This window comes from Harmonia axyridis, chromosome 2, assembly GCF_914767665.1.
Source record: "Harmonia axyridis chromosome 2, icHarAxyr1.1, whole genome shotgun sequence".
In the NCBI taxonomy this organism is placed as follows: domain Eukaryota; kingdom Metazoa; phylum Arthropoda; class Insecta; order Coleoptera; family Coccinellidae; genus Harmonia; species Harmonia axyridis.
In genome coordinates, this window is record NC_059502.1 from 24,884,565 (window position 1) to 24,905,547 (window position 20,983).

The window sequence follows — 20,983 nt, forward strand, 5'->3', positions numbered from 1 at the left end:
TTTTTTGTGCAGTTGTACTTAATTAATTTATTTTTTGAGAGCTCGTCTCTGAACAGGTTGTTCTATCATTTCAATTTGAAATGAAATGTGGATTATTCAAATAGACAAATTTGATTAGAAGAAAGAAATTACCTAGTTTTGCAAAAAGAGAAAAAAAGAAATTATTAAATTATTGATTTTTTTGAAGAACCACAGTAAGGGCTAAACATAATTTGTAAAGTCCTCCATTATTTGTCTTTGAGGCATGGAGTATTTTGAAATGTAAGTGATGAAGTGTGAAAATCATAAGTACTGATGAGGATTTCTCAGTGTCACAATGTGAGTTCTCAACTACTTAATATATTGAAAAAAATATAAACATCCCCTGTTTTTAACTCTATTGAAGATAATATTTATATTTGACAAAAATTTTTTTGATTCTTTTTTTATTATTTGGAACAAAACGAGTCAAATGTTAAGAATTTAGATAATAATCTGTTAATTATATTGTTTGTATTTAAAATGTTTATTGACAATGCAATTTTATGAATTAAATTCCAATATGAAAGAATTTTTTCATGATGAGTTCATTAACCTGTTAATTTGGACGATCAAATAGGGAGATGGAAGGCATTTAGGAGGTTTGATTATCTGAGTTATTGTGAATTTCTCGGAAAAGGTAACAAAAAAGTTCTGCCAATGGATGTGACACTAAGTTTCCTCGTCCTCCACCCCTAAAAAATTACCCCTCCACAGTATGTTATTTTTGATCTTGTAACACTGTCTGCCTGAAAGTTTTTGTTCACGCATGCACTGTATAGAAAGCCACTAGCTGATGCAAAAAATGTGCTCTTGGGGAGTATTGATCAGTACTAGCCAGTTCAAATTAATGCACTATTGAATTACACATGCTCATAATCTAGGTATATTGTAAATACATAACCAGAAATTAATAAGTTCGAGCAAATAGAACGGGAGTTGGATCTCAGTAATTTTATGTATGCTCATGCCCAACGCATAGCCTATTATGAAAAGATTAAACTCACACCGATGATCCAAAAACGATACTCATGCGAAAATTCATTCCAATCGGATGATAATTGTAGAAGCTAAGATGTTACATAGATTGACAGACACGAAACTAAAGTTGTTCGGATGGTCTGAAATACATTTTGTGATTGGATATCGGAGAATAATTTTTTTTTCTTGAAAGTGGTCACAAAGCTTCCTCTACCTTTGATAGTAGGGAAATAAAAAAATTGTGAATGAAGATAGCAATGTAAATAAAAATAAGTACTTTATAAAAATATTTAAATTGATGTAAAACGCTATAAAATTCTCAAGAAGATAGTTGAGATGGTTTAATAGTGTATAGAATTTAATCAGATTCAATTTTTCATATTTGTAAAAAATGATAATAGGATGTTTAGAAAACAAAATCCTCAGAATAATATGTATGTACATCGTAAATTTGTTAAAAAGAAACCATATAGAAAATTTAAAAGAATGTAATGATTTAAAATTAAGCAATAATACAGAATTTATTTGTCTGACAAAATATAAATATGCCAACACAGATTCTTCATGAATCACTTCTTTTTAATAATGCCACTCAATCATATGACTTTGATGACTCTTTGGCAAAATAACAAACCAAGGATGTTGGATATTTCAAACGTGGTTCAATTTAATGAATATTTCAAACTAATAAAACAACTTTTATTTGGAATGTTTGGAATTTTTGTGTATGGCAAAAATTGTTCTGGAATACTAAAAATAACTTTTTGATTGTGATTATAAATAAAGGAAAAAATCATTCTTGATTTTTGATGAAGATCATAATTAATATGCCGTTTTTAAGAAAATTGCTCGGGACTTGCAAAACCCTTAAAGCACCTGAAATAAGAGTCCAGGAGAAGAAATAATTGATGAATTGACAAAGATATTGCATACACTTAGTTGTGCTTAGTATGATGACTATTGATTCATTCAACTCAAGATTTTTTTGACATTTTCTATGTTGAACCACTTTGTAAAAATCCTATAATTTCACACACATCCAATTTCGAACAATGGTATTCCAAACTTTTCAAAGGTCTATTTATTTGTCTTAAAGGATCGGAACCCTGAGGTTTGAACAGTATGATATGAAAAATAAATGGCTGTAAAATTTGTCTGATAAGTTTAGAATATCCCCCAATAAACTTGTTATACAGTTCCAACATTACAATATATATTGACTGTCCATAGGTAACTTACAATAAAAATAAAGGCAGAGAATTAGACATCTCTTTTTCAAACTCAAAATTAGTTCAGTCCTTGTTGTTTCGATGGGTTCTGTGTGGTACTTGCTGATGCCTGCATGTTATTATTTGAAGACTGACTTTCACAGATTGAAGATTGCATATCTGTACTTGGAAATTGAGTGCTAGTGTTTGCAGACTGTTGTGTGCTAGAGGTTAAGCTTGTTACAGAATTTGATTGTGTATTACTGGAAGATGGGTTCAATAATATGTCCATAGGGTCTCCAGCAGCTTCGATAAGTTCCTCAGATTTTCCCGCTTTTCTATCAACCAATACCTACAAAAAGGTATAATTCAAACTAAAATTTAAAAAATCCAAGTTATATAAGTATGTTGCTTTTTTGTGACCCACGGTTTAAAAAGAATATTTTACCACATTTATCGAAATTAACCACACAAGAGAAACTCTATAAAATGTCCCTTATATTTTATACAGAGATCTGTTATATTCACCTGTAAATTCTTCATATCTTTAATGTCAGAACTTAAAAATGCTGCACTACTTTCTGAAGAAGCTAAAGACACTGACAAAGGAGAGGAATGAGGACTCAAGCCAGAAACACTAGGAGTAGCAATTGCTTCATGACAACTACTGGTTTCTGGTGAATGAAGACTTCGTAATCCTGGTGATTCTATTTTTGTGAATAATTGTAGCATCTTCTGCTCCAGTGCTCTGTTTATGGACAACTGAGATTTGTACTTGCTCTCCACAGCCTAGTTGAAAATACAATTCATCATTAGTCATGATTTTTTATACTTATGTATATGCATCTAGGGAAATTAAAAATCTCAATACCAAAATTAACCAAAAATACCAAACAAAGCAAACATTTTTGTGAAAACACTAAATTTGATGACATCTTTAAACTCGCACAAGCTTTAAACTTTTGAGAGTCAGCATAGATAACATTGAAATTTCACAAACCAATTTTAATCCACTGCATGCCATATTTCTATCTATTATGTTTTATTGGATATAATGTGAACTGGAAAAATATTCTCACCTTAAGTTTCTCATAGTTTTCAGAATTGACTTCCATCAAATTTCTCTTCAGATCTGATATTCCCTCATCTTTTTGAGATAATATCAATTCTAAGTCAATTATTCTCTGCTTATATGCCTCCATTAGTGTCTTTTTGCTGTCAATATTATTTTTCAAAACTAAAAAATAATTTTTATATACTTTAACATCATAAATCACATGTTCATAAATTGTGATTTCAGTGTAGAGTGTAGCATTACCGTTTATTTCTTCTTTGTAAGATGTTTCTAGCATTTCAAAGTGGGCATCAATCAATCCAGTTTTCTCTGATTCCATCAACTTTTCTTGACATTTCATATTTGCTTCACCTAATAATAATATTTCTTTGTTCAATCTTTCTACTTCAATTCTCGCCTTTTCTCCCATAGCAACTTGTTCTTTTGCTAACTAAAAACAGATCTTTTTTCCATATATACAGAAGAATAGTATTAAAGTGATGCTTTTCATTTATTCTATGAGGTGTCACAATTAGATTTACATACTGATCAATACATATTATTTATCCCTCTGGTAAATTAAATATTGTTCAAAGAAAGATAATACAGACCAACATAATGAAAAAGGTCACCAGATTTTTTCTTCAAAAGATGTCACGATTTAAAAAAAAAACAAAACGAAATCAACGAAGCTATGGTTATAAGAGAAAAATTATGACTTCAGCCTTTCCATATTTAGTTGGGGATGATGTAGCAATTGTGAAAGCATTAAATCAAGATAGAAATTGTTTTGGGTACTTGTCAGGTAAATTTCTGCACTGAAAAATAGCACAAAATATCAGACAGGGATTCTGAAAAAAAAAATTAAAAATTCACGTTTTGAAGGAAGTGTAGCATATCTGTAAAAATAGATCTGAAAGACAGAATCTGAGGTACATTTCGGGTTCTTAACACAAAAATTAACCAAGAACCTTTGAAAAATCTCGGTCACCAAAATATCTGTTCAAGACAAAATTTAGGTAAAACTTTAAATTTTATATAGAAGTTGAAAGTTTGTCCAGTAAAGAATATTCTTTAGTAGAAAAAAAGTAGATCAGCATTAATATAAATACAATTGTCAAACCTCAGATATGTTTAAACTCATAAGTTATAGGCAGCTTATTCACTTACATTCAATTCAGCATAAGTTTCAAATAAAACTGAACATGCTTGTTGTCTTTCTGTATCCAATGAGCTGCATTTTTCTTTGAGTTCCAACAATTTCAAACATTCTCTATCTCTTTCAGTAGTTAACTTATCTACTTGATCCAGTAAATTATTAACCTACAATATTTATTTTCAATAATTATTGCAATATACTGAGGTACAACAATAAAAATGAAAAAAGTCAAAATCACAATAAAAAAAAAAATTATTAATTACTATGTATGATAATCTTTACAGAAAATTTCAAATTAATTCAGACTGTATGGTTTACACTTTAATACGAGATCATATATTGTTTTCTTGAAAAGCCTGTAGTACATGCTTCTGGATCTCCTTTGGCAGTTTATTAAATAACTTAATACCTGCTACCTGCATAATAATAACAAATTCATTATCAATAATAATGTACATATTTGAAACAACTTAATGAAGATTGTGTAGACCATTTGCTTTTAAGTTAACAATTAACAGTGCCTGAAATTGTGTTGGAATAGAGGAACCAAATCTACATAGAACAGGTTCTCTTAGATCGCACATTTCTCGTAACTTCTGATTGGTTTTACAGAGGTCGAGGGGACTCAGGATAAAAAAATAATGCATATATCCAAATAAAAATTTTCAATTGGAATTTTGAATGAAAAATATTCATAATTGTCATATGACTTCATTTCATCTATACCAGGTGTGCCATTTACTGGGCATGTATAAATGACATCAGCAGAATAATTTTTGCTTCATCACTTATACCCTGTTTTCGAAGCATAAGCGATTTCATAGTATGAATAATTCTTTATACTATGGTAAGATACAGGGTGTTTAATATCATCTTCAATCAATATTTTGTTGAGTGTGATTATTTGTGTGACAATTGGAAAATCGGTTTCTGGTAACAATTTAGTATTTTTGATTCAAATATGTTGTAGAAATCTGAAATAAAATTCAAATTATCGATTTTTATTCTCCATTGAATTTCATTGTACTCGATTTTCTAAGGATTTCCGCGAAAAAAAAATCAAAATTTGAACAACTATGTGGATAGCGAACAAAATATTACCCGAAATTATGGTTTCACTATCTTCCATCTTTAACATGAATTTGAAAACAAAATAAAGAAATATCGATCGTTTTTTAAGCTCTAGTTAGTAATCCAATGACCAGAAACCATTATTAGAAATTCCATAAATAGCAAAAATGATTCTTCTGTTATCTCACACTATACAAGGTGAGTCTCAAAGTTGTACATTTAATTTAACCATAGATTCCTGCCACACAATAAAAACTTTTTCAATTTTCATGGTGAACCACCTATAATATATTTTAAACTCATTTATTTTCAAAACTAGCGTACTGTTGATTCATGTTCTGAAATTAATCCTAATTATGTTTTAATGATTCAAAAAAATTTATAATATAAAGGGAAGGCCAAAAAAACTTTGTTCCGCAACATTATGTAATTTACCTTGAGAATAATAATTCTCAACAGACTGGTATTTGAGATTATTTATTTTTTTGGTATGTATTTGAGATTATTTATTTTTCTGTAAAAAAAATTCAATAATGGAAATAAATGATGGTCATTTTTAAATTAAGTAGCGTATTTGTTGGTTATGAAGTTGACATTATTTACACATTTTGCCTCCTCTTCAATTTTCATTTCGTTACCGACGAAAATTAATATTCGATGAGATCTTCAAGATTTTCATGTTAAACTGGAAAATCGAAGTGCAAAAGTTTCGTTGACTCACTCGGTAATTAATTCAGGGCAAATTAAAACACGGCAATTGAACATTTGAAAGTTACCTTTTCCTCAAGATGTTTTTTATAAGATATTAGCCTCCTTTCTTCTTCAAAGTGTTCCTTTTGTATGGTAGAAAGTTGCTTCCTCAAAAAATCCAAGTCCCTCTGTTGAAGCTGAATAGTATCTTTCTATGAGCAAAAATAATGAACAACAATTAAATTAATTGGATATGACTTGTAAAGTAAAAAATATGCTATGTTATTTGATTTGCAAAACAAATGGTAAATTACACACATGCTCAAAATTTTAGGGGTCCATCTTTGAACTTTAAGAAAATAAAAGAACTTTGTTCTATACAGTAAAACTCCAATTAACCAAGACGTTTTTATACAAGTTATCGGACCCTTATTATCTAAGGTTTGTGAGACTATACTTCGTATGAACTAAGCTCCGCACCAATTTCTTTTGTGTTTAGTAGTGTTTCCCTTGAAAATCGTTGGAATCCCTTTATCTTTCTTCATCTATTAATATTTAGAAAAAAAAATACAATATGATATAGAAATTCATATATGTATACCTATTTCATGCTCCTCTCAATTTTTAATTAAAATTATAAATTCCCGAGTATTGTATTTATGATATGTTCACTTAGATTTTGAGTATGTGAGTATTTTGATGATGAGTGATTTTATTTGAACTTACTAGTGCTGAGTTGTACTCTTCAAGAGCTTTCACATTTTTTGCATCAGCTAATAGTTTTCGATTTCTGGAAGAGAATGCTTCTCTTCTGTATCTTTCAAAGAGAAGTTGTTGCTGAACTAATTGTATTTGAACAGATGGGTTAGAGATGTCACCTTTGCATATTTCCATATATCTGGAAAGGTTTAATACATCATTGAAATTGATATAATTATTCAAAAATTTTTGGGATATGTTTTGCTTCCAAACTACAGATACTACCACGGAAGGTGTTCTGCTGCCATTGCCTCCATGATTCCTCCAGGGGCTCAATTTGATCGACGAACAAGGCTAGCCGATAATAGTCACCAGTTTGTCGTGCATCTTTCTACAGCTAGGACATCGGTGTATCAGAAGGCTTTTCTTTATCGAACTGCAAGGCTATGGAATACCCTACCTCAAGATGTATTCCCCCTTGGTTACAACTTACAGCAGTTTAAGACACGCACAAATCGATTTCTTCTAAATTCATCTCGGGGCGCTTGAAAGGGCGTTATAAGCTCAGTCTTTTCCCGAGAGATGCGTATAAAAAAAAAAAAAAAAGAAAAACTGTGGTATAAGGTGTAGTGAAAAGAAATCCATTATTTTTGCATGGAAAAGAAGGCTTTAATTACCATAGTTTGAATGGTCCGATTTAGGTCAAATATGCGCTGTTTTGTTCAAAAACTTGTTGCCATTTTCAAGATAATATTATTATCCTTCTCTCATAGAAGCCCTCGTCCCTATTGGCAAAAAATTGAGATTTTCACAAGCCTCTGTTGAAGTGAATTTTTCACCAGCAAATTTGTTCGCCATAGACAAAAACAAATGGTAATCAATTGGTGCCAGGTCCGGACTATAAGTTGTATACCTAATAACCTCCCAACCAAGCTCCTGGAGATTTTGTTACTGACGGAACACAATTCCTCTCCTATTGGCTAAAGCTGGTCGCTTCTGTGCGATTGCTTCCTTGAGTTGACAGTACAGTTCCGACTTAACAGTTGTGCCGTAGGAAGCAGCTCATAGAAGATAATTCCCTGCCAATCTCACCAAACATACAGCAAAAACTTCCTGGCCGTCAATCCTAGCTTAGCCACCGTTTCCGCCGGCTCACCGCATTTCTACCACGACCGTTTTCGATTGACGTTGTCGTAAGTGATCCACTTTTCATCACCAGTCACCAATCTCTTCAAAAAATGAGTAGATTGAGCAGTAATTCGCAGATGGAAATTCGGTCCATGAGGTTTTTTTGCTAACTTGAGTGGTACCTATACATCGAGCTTCTTCTTGAGACCATCCTTATGAAAATGGTTCCAAACGGTTTTTTGTGCAATCTTCAGCTCTGGGGCAATCGAAACAGTGCTAACATGAAGGCAATGTCCATGTTTTTATCGACATTTTCGACAATTGGCCTTCCAGTCCGTGGTGCATTTTTGACATCGAAATTACTGGAACGGGATCGTAGAAAACAAAATTGAGCGTGATTGGCTTTTACAGTAACAGGACCACAAACACTATTTACATTTTCAGCCAAAGTTGCATTTTGGCCTTTATTCGAGAAAAACTGTAAAATATGGCGTATTTTCCCTTTGCTAGGGTCAAACTAAACTGAGTCAACTAATCACAAAACTGTCAGAAAAGTTTTTGTAGTACAAAATCTCATCTTTCTAACGCCATCTAGAGGAAACCCAATCGGACTTATACAACGCGAGATACATATATCTAAAGCAATCTATTAGAAAAATAATGGATTTCTGGATGACCTTATGTTCAGTGATGACGAATGCGTCCTCAAATTTGATTCTGTCCGTCCGGTCAACAATGTACACGATAAATTTCGAACGGAAGGCTCTAGAAACTTAAAATTTACAGGGTAGGTTCAGATCTTGAATGGCGATTGCGTTTGTTAATGGGCAATATGCCAAATGGGGTTCCGTAAATATAACCGTTCTAAATTTCCTCTTTCTGTTCATTCTGTTAATTCGAGATGAAAATTTACATTTGGATGTAGACAATTTCAGTAACTATTGTAACTTACTTGTCCAAAACATTATGAGTAGAATGTTGGGTTTCCTTATCTCCAAAAGGTTTGACAGGCATTGGACTTGAAGATGGGCTAGTCTTGACTTCTGTACTTCCTAAACACGGAAATATATTCAGAAAGAGATGCTCATACGACATGTAACTATCTGTTTGAGTTTCACTAGTAGTAAAGCTCTTCTGATTAGATTCCTTTGTTTGGTTAGCTTCATCTTCTTCTGTCTAAAAATAAATATTTTATAAAAATCTGCCCATATTTTCATGGCTATGAGTCTTCATGTTTCGTTTGATTGACTATGGAAAATAGTGAATGAATATTATTCTCTGATTTCCAGTTATAAACTTACCTCTTCATCAGTTTCTCTAAGAGTTTTGTTCCCTTTACGAGTAACAGGACTTCTTTTCTTAATATTTGGACATGAGCTGGCCCTTCTGACGGTAGCAATTTCAGATGTTCCTAGAATTTCATTTCCTATTCATTGCATTTCACCTACTGGCAGAGACTCTTCCAAAAAATGTGAGATAAAAATGAAATTCTTGTACTTTCATGGTTGAAAATAAATTGATTGCAAGAATATTTCAACAGAGAAGAACAAAACGGAATATAAAAATATATCAATGACAGTACACTCTTCATCAAGCTCTCCTGATATTGAATAATTTCTTTTAGATCATATGCAGAAATCTTAATGAAGAACAGTAGCAACCAACTACATATTAGGTAATTTGATTTAATGGAAGTGATTCTATTGTAGTTTAAAATTATCTTACAGAAAGTGTTTGTTTCTCATGTTTGTACTGAATTATTGTTGAATTTCATTAATATATATGTATATGCATGATCAGTTCCAAAACGATGTAGATAATAAATACCTTTTTCTGGACTGCCACTTTCAGAATTTCCTGTTGAATCTCTATCATAATTTTGGCTATGGTATCTAAGACGTTGGACTCGCTTGGCAAAATCATTCATTGATCGAGAATTCGGCATATGCAATCCACCCTGAGAGCATGGTGATCCTTGTTCCAATGAATTTTCCAGCGCAGCATCAACTAAAATTGAGGAGCAGAATGGTATCATGCAGAAAAATGTAGCTTGTTAATATTAATTTGAACATGTATATGTATATAAATTTTGCATGGTCAATGTATTTGGACTGCTTTTTAATTGGAAATGAAGAAGCTTGAAATAAAATAAAAGCTTATAAAGTCTAATAGTCTAAGATATTCATTTACCATCAATATCCTCATGGAGAACACTATCGCAATTTCTATTAATCAATGAATCGACATTCGGTTTTTGTTCAACTATAGCCCTAACTTCTTCGTCTTCCCTACTTAAAGGAGAATCGTTTCGATAAGGAGATGATGTTATAAGTTTTACAGGACTTGTTTGGACATTCAAATATGACGAGCTTTGTTCCATGTAGGCTTCAACACTCTGAAAACAGAAAAATATTAAATAGGAATAAAATAGTGATAATAATCTAGGGAAAAAACAACAAAGCATCTATTCGATTCTTTTGCATGAAATCACAGTTCATGAGTCAATAATATATTCCCAAAAGCAAAGCTTATGTAGATGTAGCTTAATATATACATAACGTGCCCATTTATTTTTTGCCAGAGCGGGACATCTGCGGAATTGAATAATAAATTTTAGTGTTTCACAATTTTTGTATCATAAAAGATAGAATAACACAAAATAATCACAGTACTAAACATAAAACAGCTAAGCAGGCATGGCTAACTAAGCCCCAATTGATAGTGGCGTGACCTCCAAGTCGTATTTTTGTATTTGTCGCGCCAAACAAATTTGTTCAACAATATTCCAATTTAAAATTTTCATCGTATGATATGTTAATTTTGAATGCAAATCTACAGGGTGATATTTTTTGTAGAACATTGCCCGCCCCTTTCCTCCAGAACTTTTTTTTGGAGGACCACTGGTAGATAAGAAAAAAGTAAAAAAGAAACTTTGGTCCAGTAATTCACTTTTTGGTTTCTTTTAGTACGTTTCTAGTAATCCTCAGGAAAATCTAAATTAATATTAATATCCAGTAGGTAAGCTGAATAATTAATTGTTTTGCTCCTTATTTACACAATCTGTAGCAATGTTAATAAAGATTCCATAAACTAATAAAACTTAAATAAAAATAAAACTTAGTAAAGATTCCATAAATCGTAATCATCACAAAAAAGTAGGACTACAAACAAGAAACACCCTGTATCTCGAAAACAAAGCGTTTGCGGACCCATGTTTATAGGGTTCTTTTTTCCAAGGAATCTCTCATTTTCCTTTGTACCTCCAATTTCAGAACACCCTGTATAGACGTATATTCTGACCTTATGGAAAGATCGTAGAATAATAAACATATGTTTACTACTCTGCAGTAATGAACATATGTTTTCCTACAACTGCAATGAAAAGTAGTGTATTCTTCATAGCTTACTCAATTTCAAGAGTATGTATTGCTCATACTGTGGGAAATATTATTCCTCACGGCACTTTACCCACACCTCGCTTGGTAGATCAATGAAATTGGGCTTTTGAGTCGTTTCTATGGAAACTCAATAAATTAGCACATACTGTCAACGAAGGCCATTTTGATTTGAATCAAGTCCATTACTTGAATTAGTGAAATTTATGCAGTTGTAGGAAATAGTATATTGTGCAACAAGTGGGGAAAGTCCAACTTTTCTCGCGAGTGTGGATGTTTGCGGCACGAGCCTGAAAGGCGAGTGCCGCAAACACACGAGCGAGAAAAGGACTTTCTCCACATGTTCTCCACATGTTTCTCCACATGTTTCTCCACATGTTTCTCCACATGTTCTCCACATGTTGCACACTATACTTTTCCTACAACTGTATAAATTTCAATAATTCAAGTAATGAACTTGATTCAAATCAAAATGGCCTTCGTTGACAGTACGTGCTAATTTATTGCATTTCCATAGAAACGACTCAAAAGCACAATTTCATTGATCTACCAAGCGAGGTGTGGGTAAAGTGCCGTGAGGAATAATATTTCCCACAGTATGAGCAATACATAGTTTTGAAATTGAGTAAGCTATGAAGAATACGCTACTTTCCATAGCAGTTGTAGGAAAAGTATACTGTGCAACATGTGGAGAAAGTCCTTTTCTCGCTCGTGTGTTTGCCGCACTCGCCTTTCAGGCTCGTGCCACAAACTTCCACACTCGCGAGAAAAGTTGGACTTTCCTCACTTGTTGCACAATATACTATTATTACTTTGATGGAAAGACCTACAAATTACGTAGTATTTTAACCATAGAGTAATTTACATAGATAACCCATTCAAGGAGTACAATTTTATTAGCGCTGAAAAACATCAAATTCACATACAAAGACAATTTGTCAACTTCAGTCATAAAAGGATGTTCATGAGTGAACAGTCTCACCTGACTCCTTTCATACAACAGCTTCTGCAGTTTTTGGTTAATGAAAGAATCTCTTTTAACAGCTCCACTGCCCGATGATGGAAAATGAAAAGGAGATACTTCTTTACGCATGGGTGATGAAGGTTGTGAGTGTGTGGGCGTTGTATTTGCACTCCTGTTTTTAGGGAATGAGGTTAGCCCGCGTACGACTGATGAGCCAACGTGAGGTGATCGGATGATAGCAGGATTTCTAGTGTCCTTCAAATGATAAAATCGTATTTGCAAGTGTGAGAAAATATTTATGGAGGAACGTGGGCTGTGCCTCTTTTTTCCTGGATAATTGAATCTATAGTTGAATTATCTATAATAAACTTAGAGGTGCGTTCAATATACTGAGTGACAGAAATACCCAATCAATTTAATAAAGCCTGTATCAATCAGAGAAAAAGAATCATCTTCCAATGTAATCAAGACACTTGTAGAGTGAGCTCAACGTATATAGGGTGATTCACCGCGATGGCCTATTAGACGTTTATGGAAAAATAATGATAATAATTTTGTTATGAAAATTTAGGTTTTAGATCTTTTCCCCTAAATAAGACTAATACGTGGGTTACTATTTATGTATTAAGAATACAAAAATAAACAAGCGATTTTGATGCGAAATATTTTACTGCTTTTCAAAATAATCGCCTTTAAGACCTATAAACTTTTGCATGCGATTGAACCATTATTCGAAATATTTTTGCCAGTCAGAAGATGGTAGTTCTAAAAAATGCGTTTTGAAGGCCTCAACCGCTTCTTCGGGCGATGAAAATCGTTGTCCACGAAGTTTATTTTTAATTTCTGGGAAGAGGAAGAAGTCATCCGGTGCCAAGTCGGGGCTGTAAGGCGGATCACCCATTATATTGATTTTTGTGTGATTTAGTTGATAGAGGCATTTTTCTCAAGTTAGACCACGTCGAAAGTCATAATTGACATATCTCGAAAATTTTCTCGAGTAAATCCTTATTTTGGCAGAGATGAAATTTTCTATTTACTGTAAACAAAAATTGTGCTCGTACGTCAAATTTTACGATGTCAGTATCAGATTTCACCTGACAATATCAGTGTTACCCATTCTCAATACATAAATAGTAGCCCTCGTACTTTGTTATTTCAAATGGACTAAAAAAACGCATTCGAACCAGAGCTGAACTTGCTGTTCATCAAGAACTACTTCTCAAGAATGAATATGGAAGTTATCAAAAAATCGGAATTTTCTAACTCTGTTTCTTCACTCAGTATATCATCTCTATACAAATAATTGATTTTAAAATAATTTAACTTATTCAGGAATCCAGCCAAAATGGTGATCATGTATTATATAAATTGCTATAAAGCCATTAGCTATACCTGTCAAGTCAAACTCAATTCAGAAAAACGTGTAGGAGAAAATAAGATTTTGATCTTGAAGCAAATATCAAATGATAAAGAAAGATGAACACTCAATAATTTTTTACACAGCTACATTTGTTTTGGGTTTACTAACTTTGTATTACCATACTTTTTTTTCTATAAGCAAACACTCATCAAATCGTTTGTGTTTTGTGTAGGACATGAATATGATGAAATATCCAATTCTTTTGGTTTCAGATTCTGTTTGGTGAATCACATCACAAGGTCGTTACAAATGATTGTAACATTGTAGTGGCCTTTGAAATGTTCATTATGCAAGTTATGATAATTCGTAACAATCCTGTATAATAAACATGAATAGTGAAAATGAATCATTCATTATTGAGTGAATTTTTTTTATCAGTTAATATAACAAAATGAATAATCAAAAACAAAAATCATTTGAATTTAGCAAGCTATAAATGATACCCACTCGAACAGGTGTGGTCTCAGGAGTTGCTTCTATAGCTGCCTCGGGAGGTGAAGATCCTTCATGGCTGCCGCTACTATGCTGGAAGTAAATATAAATGAGAGTAACTCGATCAAATTTGAATTTATGATTGTCTATGTCTTAAATTATAAGACTAAAAAAAATTTAAGAGAGGAAGAATATATTAGGCCAATTGAAAAGTCCCCGGTCTGATGCACAGATGGCGGTGTTAGTATTGAATCCATATGATTTTTAGTTAGTACCAACCTTCAAACGATACGTGTCAAAATTTGACAGCAGTCCGACCATTAGATATTGCGTTGTGACTGTAGCTGCCTTTGTTATTTGAAAAAGATAGAAAAAAAAGGATTTCGATAAAATATTGCCTTTTGAAAGGAAAAAATACAGTTGAAGCAAAATCTTGGTTTGATGAAGAGTTTCCGGGGTCTGCACCAGGAAAATCAACCATCATTGATTTATATGCTGAGTTTAAAGGTGGTGAAATGAGCACCGAAGACGGCGAAAGCAGTGGACGCCCAGAAAAGGCTGTCACCGACGAAAAATAAAAAAAGTTCACAAAATTATTCTGAATGATCGTAAAGTGAAGTTGATCGAGATAGCAGACATTGTGAAGATATCATCTGAACCTGTACATCTAATCATTCACAAATATTTGTACATGAGAAAGCTGTGTGCCGCGCGAGCTCACTATCGATCAAAAGCAACAACGTGTTAATGATTCTGGGCAGTGTTTGAAGCTGTTTGAGTGCAATAAACCTGAATTTTTGCGTCTATGTGTGATAATGGATTGAACATGGCTCCAACATTTCACTCCAGAGTCCAATCAACAGTCAGCTGAGTGGACTGCACACAATGAACCGAATCCAAAGCAATGAAAAACACAACAGGCAGGTGGCAAGGTTATAGCATCAGTATTCTGGGATGCGCAAGGTATTATATTCATTAATTACCTCCAAAGGGCTAGACCATAAACACCGATTATTATATAGCGTTATTGGATCGTTTAAAGGATGAAATCGTTAAAAAACGGTCCCATTGGAATGAAAAAAAAGTGCTGATTCATCGAGACAATGCGCCGTGTCACAAATCAATGGAAACAATGGCAAAATTGCTTCTGCATCCACCGTATTCGCCAGATCTGGCCCTAGCGACTTTTTCCTGTTCTCAGACCTCAAAAGAATGCTTGTGGATAGAAATTTAGCGCCAATGAAGAAGTAATCGCCGAAACTGAAGCCTATTTTGAAGCGAAAGACAAATCGTAATACAAAAATGGTATCGAAAAGTTGGAAGATCGCTATAATCGCCCTTGAAGGCAACTATGTTGAATAATAAAATCGAATTTTGCCAAAAATGTGTTTTACTATAGTAGACCTGGGACTTTTCAATTACACACAGATTAGATGTATAGACATAATATATTTTTTACCTTAGTTTTAATATGAATGAAAATAATAGAATGAAATAAATTGGAGTAATATTCTTACGTGTTGTAATTAAAAACAATAAAATTATGTATTGCAAAAATAATTAACATAAATAATTGAAAATTCTGAAGTAAAATTGAAGATTGCAAAAAATTAATTATTAGCAATTTGTAGCATAAAAAGCAAAGGAAAGATTGTATCAACCAACTGTTCATTCAGTTATACTCGAAATGGGATTAATGATTTCATTGAACAAAGTTGAAAAGTAACAATTCAATACATACTTACTATATAAAGTGGCTGAATTATATTTTTCGGAGTGGTAGGTGGAGGAATTCGATCAGGAAATGCCAAACTTGGACTGAAAAACGCCTTTGTATCTTGTGGTGGTAACTTACATAACTCTGTCAGCTTCATGTGTGGAAAATTCTGCTTTTCTGAGCAAATGAAAAAGTGTTTTTGGTTAATTTCTTGAAAAGGAAATGTAACATTCGATCGAACATCCAATAACAATTTTATTCAACTTGAAACACTTCATTTCGTGTTGATCATATGTTGTCACTGGATTCTTGACCAGTTTAACACCATAAAATCAATCCTGAACAATTAAACATTTATATATGTATTCAATGTTACCAATTATTCATTGAATAAATATTTGCATACATCTATAAAAAATGAAGTTTTTTTATCAAATTTCAATTATCCCCCTTCAAACAAACTTTTTTTATGAATAAATCTAGGATTTACAATCATAAAAAAATTTCAAAATTCCAATTGATTTTCCTGATGAAAAAAAATAAACGAATATTTTAATCACACGTGTGTTGAAAAAGTAATCAGTAAATTTTACAAGAAGGTGAGTACTTAGATAATCACATTTTGAACTTCTGATTATGTTAACAAGCCGATTGAAAGCAGATGACAATGTGTTAGCATTTCAAATATAAACTTTTGCTTTTTGGAATCTCGGATCTAGGTGAGTAATAAGAAAGAAGGATCTATAATTTTCTGCTCAATTCCATACATCAGAAAATGCTAGAATCTATCTAGCTTTGGAACAATAAATAAATTTTGACTATTATAAAAAAATTGTGGAAATAGGAAATGAAAATATGACAATAATTTATTGGTAATGATTCCCAAAGCTGCCTTTAACAATCCATTACATTTCTTACACTATCATTTGCTTTCATTTATTATACATATAGGAATTATTACTTCAAGAAGTTCCAAAAGTAACAAGAAGTTTTAAATCATTAAAAAAAAAATGTTAATTTTATGAGCAAATGAAAAGCATGCTACAAATTACATATTTTGTTTTTTTCAAAATTTAAAAGGTTATTTTTTTGGTATACCACATTTAATAATTTTGGTACATAAATATGGTTAGTGAAATTTACCCAAAATATTGGTTATCGCTCAATTTATACATATAGATAACATAACATTACAACAACCAATAAAATTTTGATTTGAAGATTATAACAATTTCAATTGGTTGCTGTAATTATGTTCAACCCAATAGGTATATTTGAATTACCGTCGCATTGATCTTCCAGAAGAGCTAAGAAAACAAATAATTATTAATACCATACTTATTTACTTGAAAAATGGATTTTTAAATTATTGGAATATCATATTAAGTTTATATTATAAAGAAAATTATTCACATTTAATCACCTCCCTCAATGAGAATTTCATCATTTTCAAATTAAAAAAAACCAAAATTTAAAAATATAGAATGGACACTTCTGTTTTATCTATTTGATTTTTTTCAAATGAAATTATCCGAAATTCGCACATCCATTTATCAAAAGTAAATCATATTCTCAACAAAATATATATTCAACCTTATTCAATGCTATCCAGATTCACAAAAAGTGAACAAAGAGAAATACCCTTTAAATATACCTTTTTCGTCCATAATTAATGGTTTCATTTCATTACTTTCCAAAATTTTGGCAAAAGGAACACCAATTTTTATAGAATAGTTTTCATTGATGGAACCTATGATCAAATTTTAATTAGAACTATTTATATGATTGACCAATACTTCAAAAAGACTTTGAAGAAAGTGATTTTAGAGGAAAATGTCAAAATATCTGACAATTTCTTTATGTAATAACATCACAGACTTTATTTTCTGGAGTTTCGAATATTTATTTAATCATGATGGAATTGTGATCCTAATTCACTTTGTTATTTCTAGTAGGTGCTCAAGTGAAAATAGAACTTGCTCAAAATTATATTGAAACTAAACAATTATTTTCATCCTATATCTAGAATTTGAATAAGAGTCAAGAAAACCCCAAAAAACAATATTTTCTTTTCACATCAGATCAAAATTCTGAAAATATATGCTCAATGATGAAACTTCAAGCAAGATTAAAAATGAATTAAAACTCTGATTAAGTGTAGCATTAAACATTTAACTTGCCTATTATCGTTGAATTGGTTGTATTAGATCGGGATCGAAAACCAGTACTGACGTAACAACAATCATTAGGACATTTATCAACTACATCAACATAAAATTGTTCACATTCTGCGATAATTTGTTGAGCACCTTTTGTTTTCCACCTAAAAATAATATATATGTTTATAGAAGAGAAATTCAAATTAAAATTATGATTATGAAAACGAAAGTTTTATATAAGTATGATGTAAACAATGATTATTCCAACATCATTTCAGTCTCCTTGCTTTTTTTCTAATATTAATCACTATTCATTTGCAGACAGAATCTCTTAGATCTCTGTGAGATTTCTCAGAATCTCAGACTGTATAAGTTGGAATAACATGGTATGGTATACATTCTGTGTGGGCTCTGATTCTCAATATTTTTACTAAAGGGCACGGATTTTTGATGGTTCAGCAAAAAAAATGTCTTCCCTAACTGATTAATTTTAATTTGAGATATCGTGGTCAGGAACAAAATTGTAAACTACAGCAACTTTTAGCGGTTTGATTTAGTGCTTGCCTTGCCATTTTGGAATAAACTTCCGTCAATATCTTGACGCTACATTTTTTGGAAGGTGGATAGGACGTCGAGGACCTATTGAGTGGCCACCACGTTCCCCAGACTTGACCCCCTCAGACATTTTTTTGGGGGGTCATTTAAAATCAAAAATTTATTTTGATAGGCCACTTTAGAAGAATTACGGCCAAGAATTTGCGCTGAAGTGTTGTATTGTATCAGTCGGTGCCACATGGTAGCATCATTTGCGCAAAATTTCGTTTGTTTTATGGGTTGAATAAAGATTTTCTTCCATGAAAGTTTCATTTTTAATTCTCACAGTAAATGTGTTATTTTCTCAAAAAAATTGTTATCTACGGTACCAATTTTATTACATCAGCAATTAGCCAAGTCTAATAAATTACCAAAAAAAATTATGATGTCTCTATAAAAATGAAAGATGTCATAAGAAAAATTTTACGTGATAAAGTGGTTAATTAAAAACTACAATTGACCTGTCCGAGCATTTTTCCTGAAAATATTCAATAACAGAGTTATGAATTTTGTTCCTTACTTTATCCACACACTGTATATTGAAAAATAATCATTTTTGTTTATGCTTGCATTGCATTCAATGATTTCTGGGATAAAAAGCTTATTTTTATTTTACATTCCTACCTATCTGTGGATATTTCATTATCCTTTGAAGCTGTGACTAGTCTTGGATGCATTCTGACTGTTTCTAACATGGGCTAAAAATGTTGGAGTTGAAAATTATAGATTCCTTCAATTGTAATATTCTTCTCACCTGAATAGTGTGTATGAAAACGGGGTTATTCTTATCTCTATAAAATGATCTTAGGTAGGCTATGAAATTGCAAGGATACATCCCATATAATCTCAAAAATAAGGCATACAGCGAAATCTGCATGTGAATCATCATCTGCTTATCAAAATATGCTCCAGTACCCAGATTCCATGAAGCAAGACGGCTATGATTAAAAGAGCAATACAGAACTCAATGTTAAATAATTGAAAAAAATTTATATCAAATCAGGTACTATGCTAAATTTCCCATTTCAATGTATTTTACAGGTAGGTTAGTTTCAATTAGAAAACGAAAAACTCCAAATTACCTGAATATATCAAAAACTTCCTGTAGATGAAGAGCTATTAAAGAAGGAATCATAGGCATAAGGACAATTGTCAATAACAATGCACTTATCAATGCTAGTATATCATCCTCCGTCTGCAAAAAAAAGCATTAGTTCAAATCTCTAATGACAAGATACGAGTATTTACCTTTAATACCAGCAAAATTTCTTTCATGAGTGGGTGTTCATTTATTTTATAAATCCATGTTGGCTGTTTTCTCACGATGTGACCCAGTAAAGTTAAAGCTTTGACTCTAAGTTCAGTCTCCTGTCTCTTTATGGATTCGTTCAGTCTGAAATAGGAATAGAAAAATTGGCAATTGAAGCTTATTGGTATCAAGAGTTTACCTATCAAATAAATATTTATGATGATATTCATTAACATTTGCTAAAATCTCCATAGAACGAAGAGAATTTGTGTTCAAATAATAGTCATATAAGCCATTGATTAACCATGGTTCTCGTACTGAAAAAGAGATTGATTAGTCTATAAATAAGAAAAAGGCATTCATTACTACCACTTTGAAGAAGTTTATATATATCAGACTTAGCTGTTTCAATAATCTCTGTATCGTTGCATTCCAGTTTTTTGAAAATTTCTATTGGTTCGGACATAGCGACAGTTATTGGAAAATAGTAATATTAGAGAAAATGAAATGTGAAGACCTGATATTTAATAAAAAATATTGAATAAATTTATTTTTGATATAACTTATGGAATTGGTTCTATAAAAAACATAATTCATTTGGAATTTCTATCTATCCAACATTCTCAATCCATTTTATTATACTGTAGTATTAGAAAATTCGAAAAATATTTCATAATTCATAACCAAGGATCTTAAAATTTCAGACACAAACACCAGAGAAATTAAACATTTTTTGACATTTGTGTTTAAATTTTGGTTAGGTGTATAAAAACGTATCGGTGCTCATTTTCTTTTTCATCTTTAATCCTACGTTTTATTTTTAATGATTCTGAATTAAATTCATTACAGGTTTTGGCTTATCGGGGTGCCGTAACTTTTTGAATCCAAAAGTGGAACAACAAATTTTATTGGCTAAAAAAAAATATTTCCAAATTTTGAGATTACTTCTGAAAACCTTTTTTTTTAATAGATTGGATCAATATTTTTGTCGTGTGGGAATCTCAATAAAACTAAATTGAAATTAATTAATTTTATTTTTATTACA

The 20,983-nt window shown here is 31.7% G+C and overlaps 1 protein-coding gene across 4 annotated transcripts; it reads right to left on the bottom strand.

Moving 5' to 3' along the window:
* Positions 1–1,472: 1,472 nt before the first annotated feature.
* LOC123673724 (hamartin) lies at positions 1,473–20,663 on the bottom strand. 4 transcript variants are annotated; one of them, XM_045608367.1, is made up of 22 exons: positions 20,308–20,663; positions 20,138–20,255; positions 19,938–20,082; positions 19,772–19,884; positions 19,444–19,627; positions 19,314–19,387; positions 18,117–18,259; positions 17,591–17,686; positions 15,965–16,113; positions 14,235–14,312; positions 12,386–12,622; positions 10,199–10,403; positions 9,836–10,015; positions 9,310–9,419; positions 8,961–9,184; positions 6,908–7,079; positions 6,268–6,393; positions 4,432–4,584; positions 3,526–3,712; positions 3,287–3,444; positions 2,736–2,996; positions 1,473–2,559 (listed from the first exon to the last, which is right to left on the bottom strand). In XM_045608367.1, the coding sequence occupies exons 1-22, from the start codon at positions 20,402–20,404 to the stop codon at positions 2,287–2,289; spliced, it is 3,483 nt and encodes a 1,160-aa protein (XP_045464323.1). In that variant the 5' UTR covers positions 20,405–20,663; the 3' UTR covers positions 1,473–2,286. The 4 variants fall into 4 exon arrangements, with proteins under 4 accessions (XP_045464323.1, XP_045464324.1, XP_045464326.1 ...); XM_045608368.1 differs by lacking the exon at positions 17,591–17,686 and adding an exon at positions 17,220–17,243 and having other exon boundaries at positions 20,308–20,662; XM_045608370.1 differs by lacking the exon at positions 12,386–12,622.
* Between the last annotated feature and the right edge of the window lie 320 nt (positions 20,664–20,983).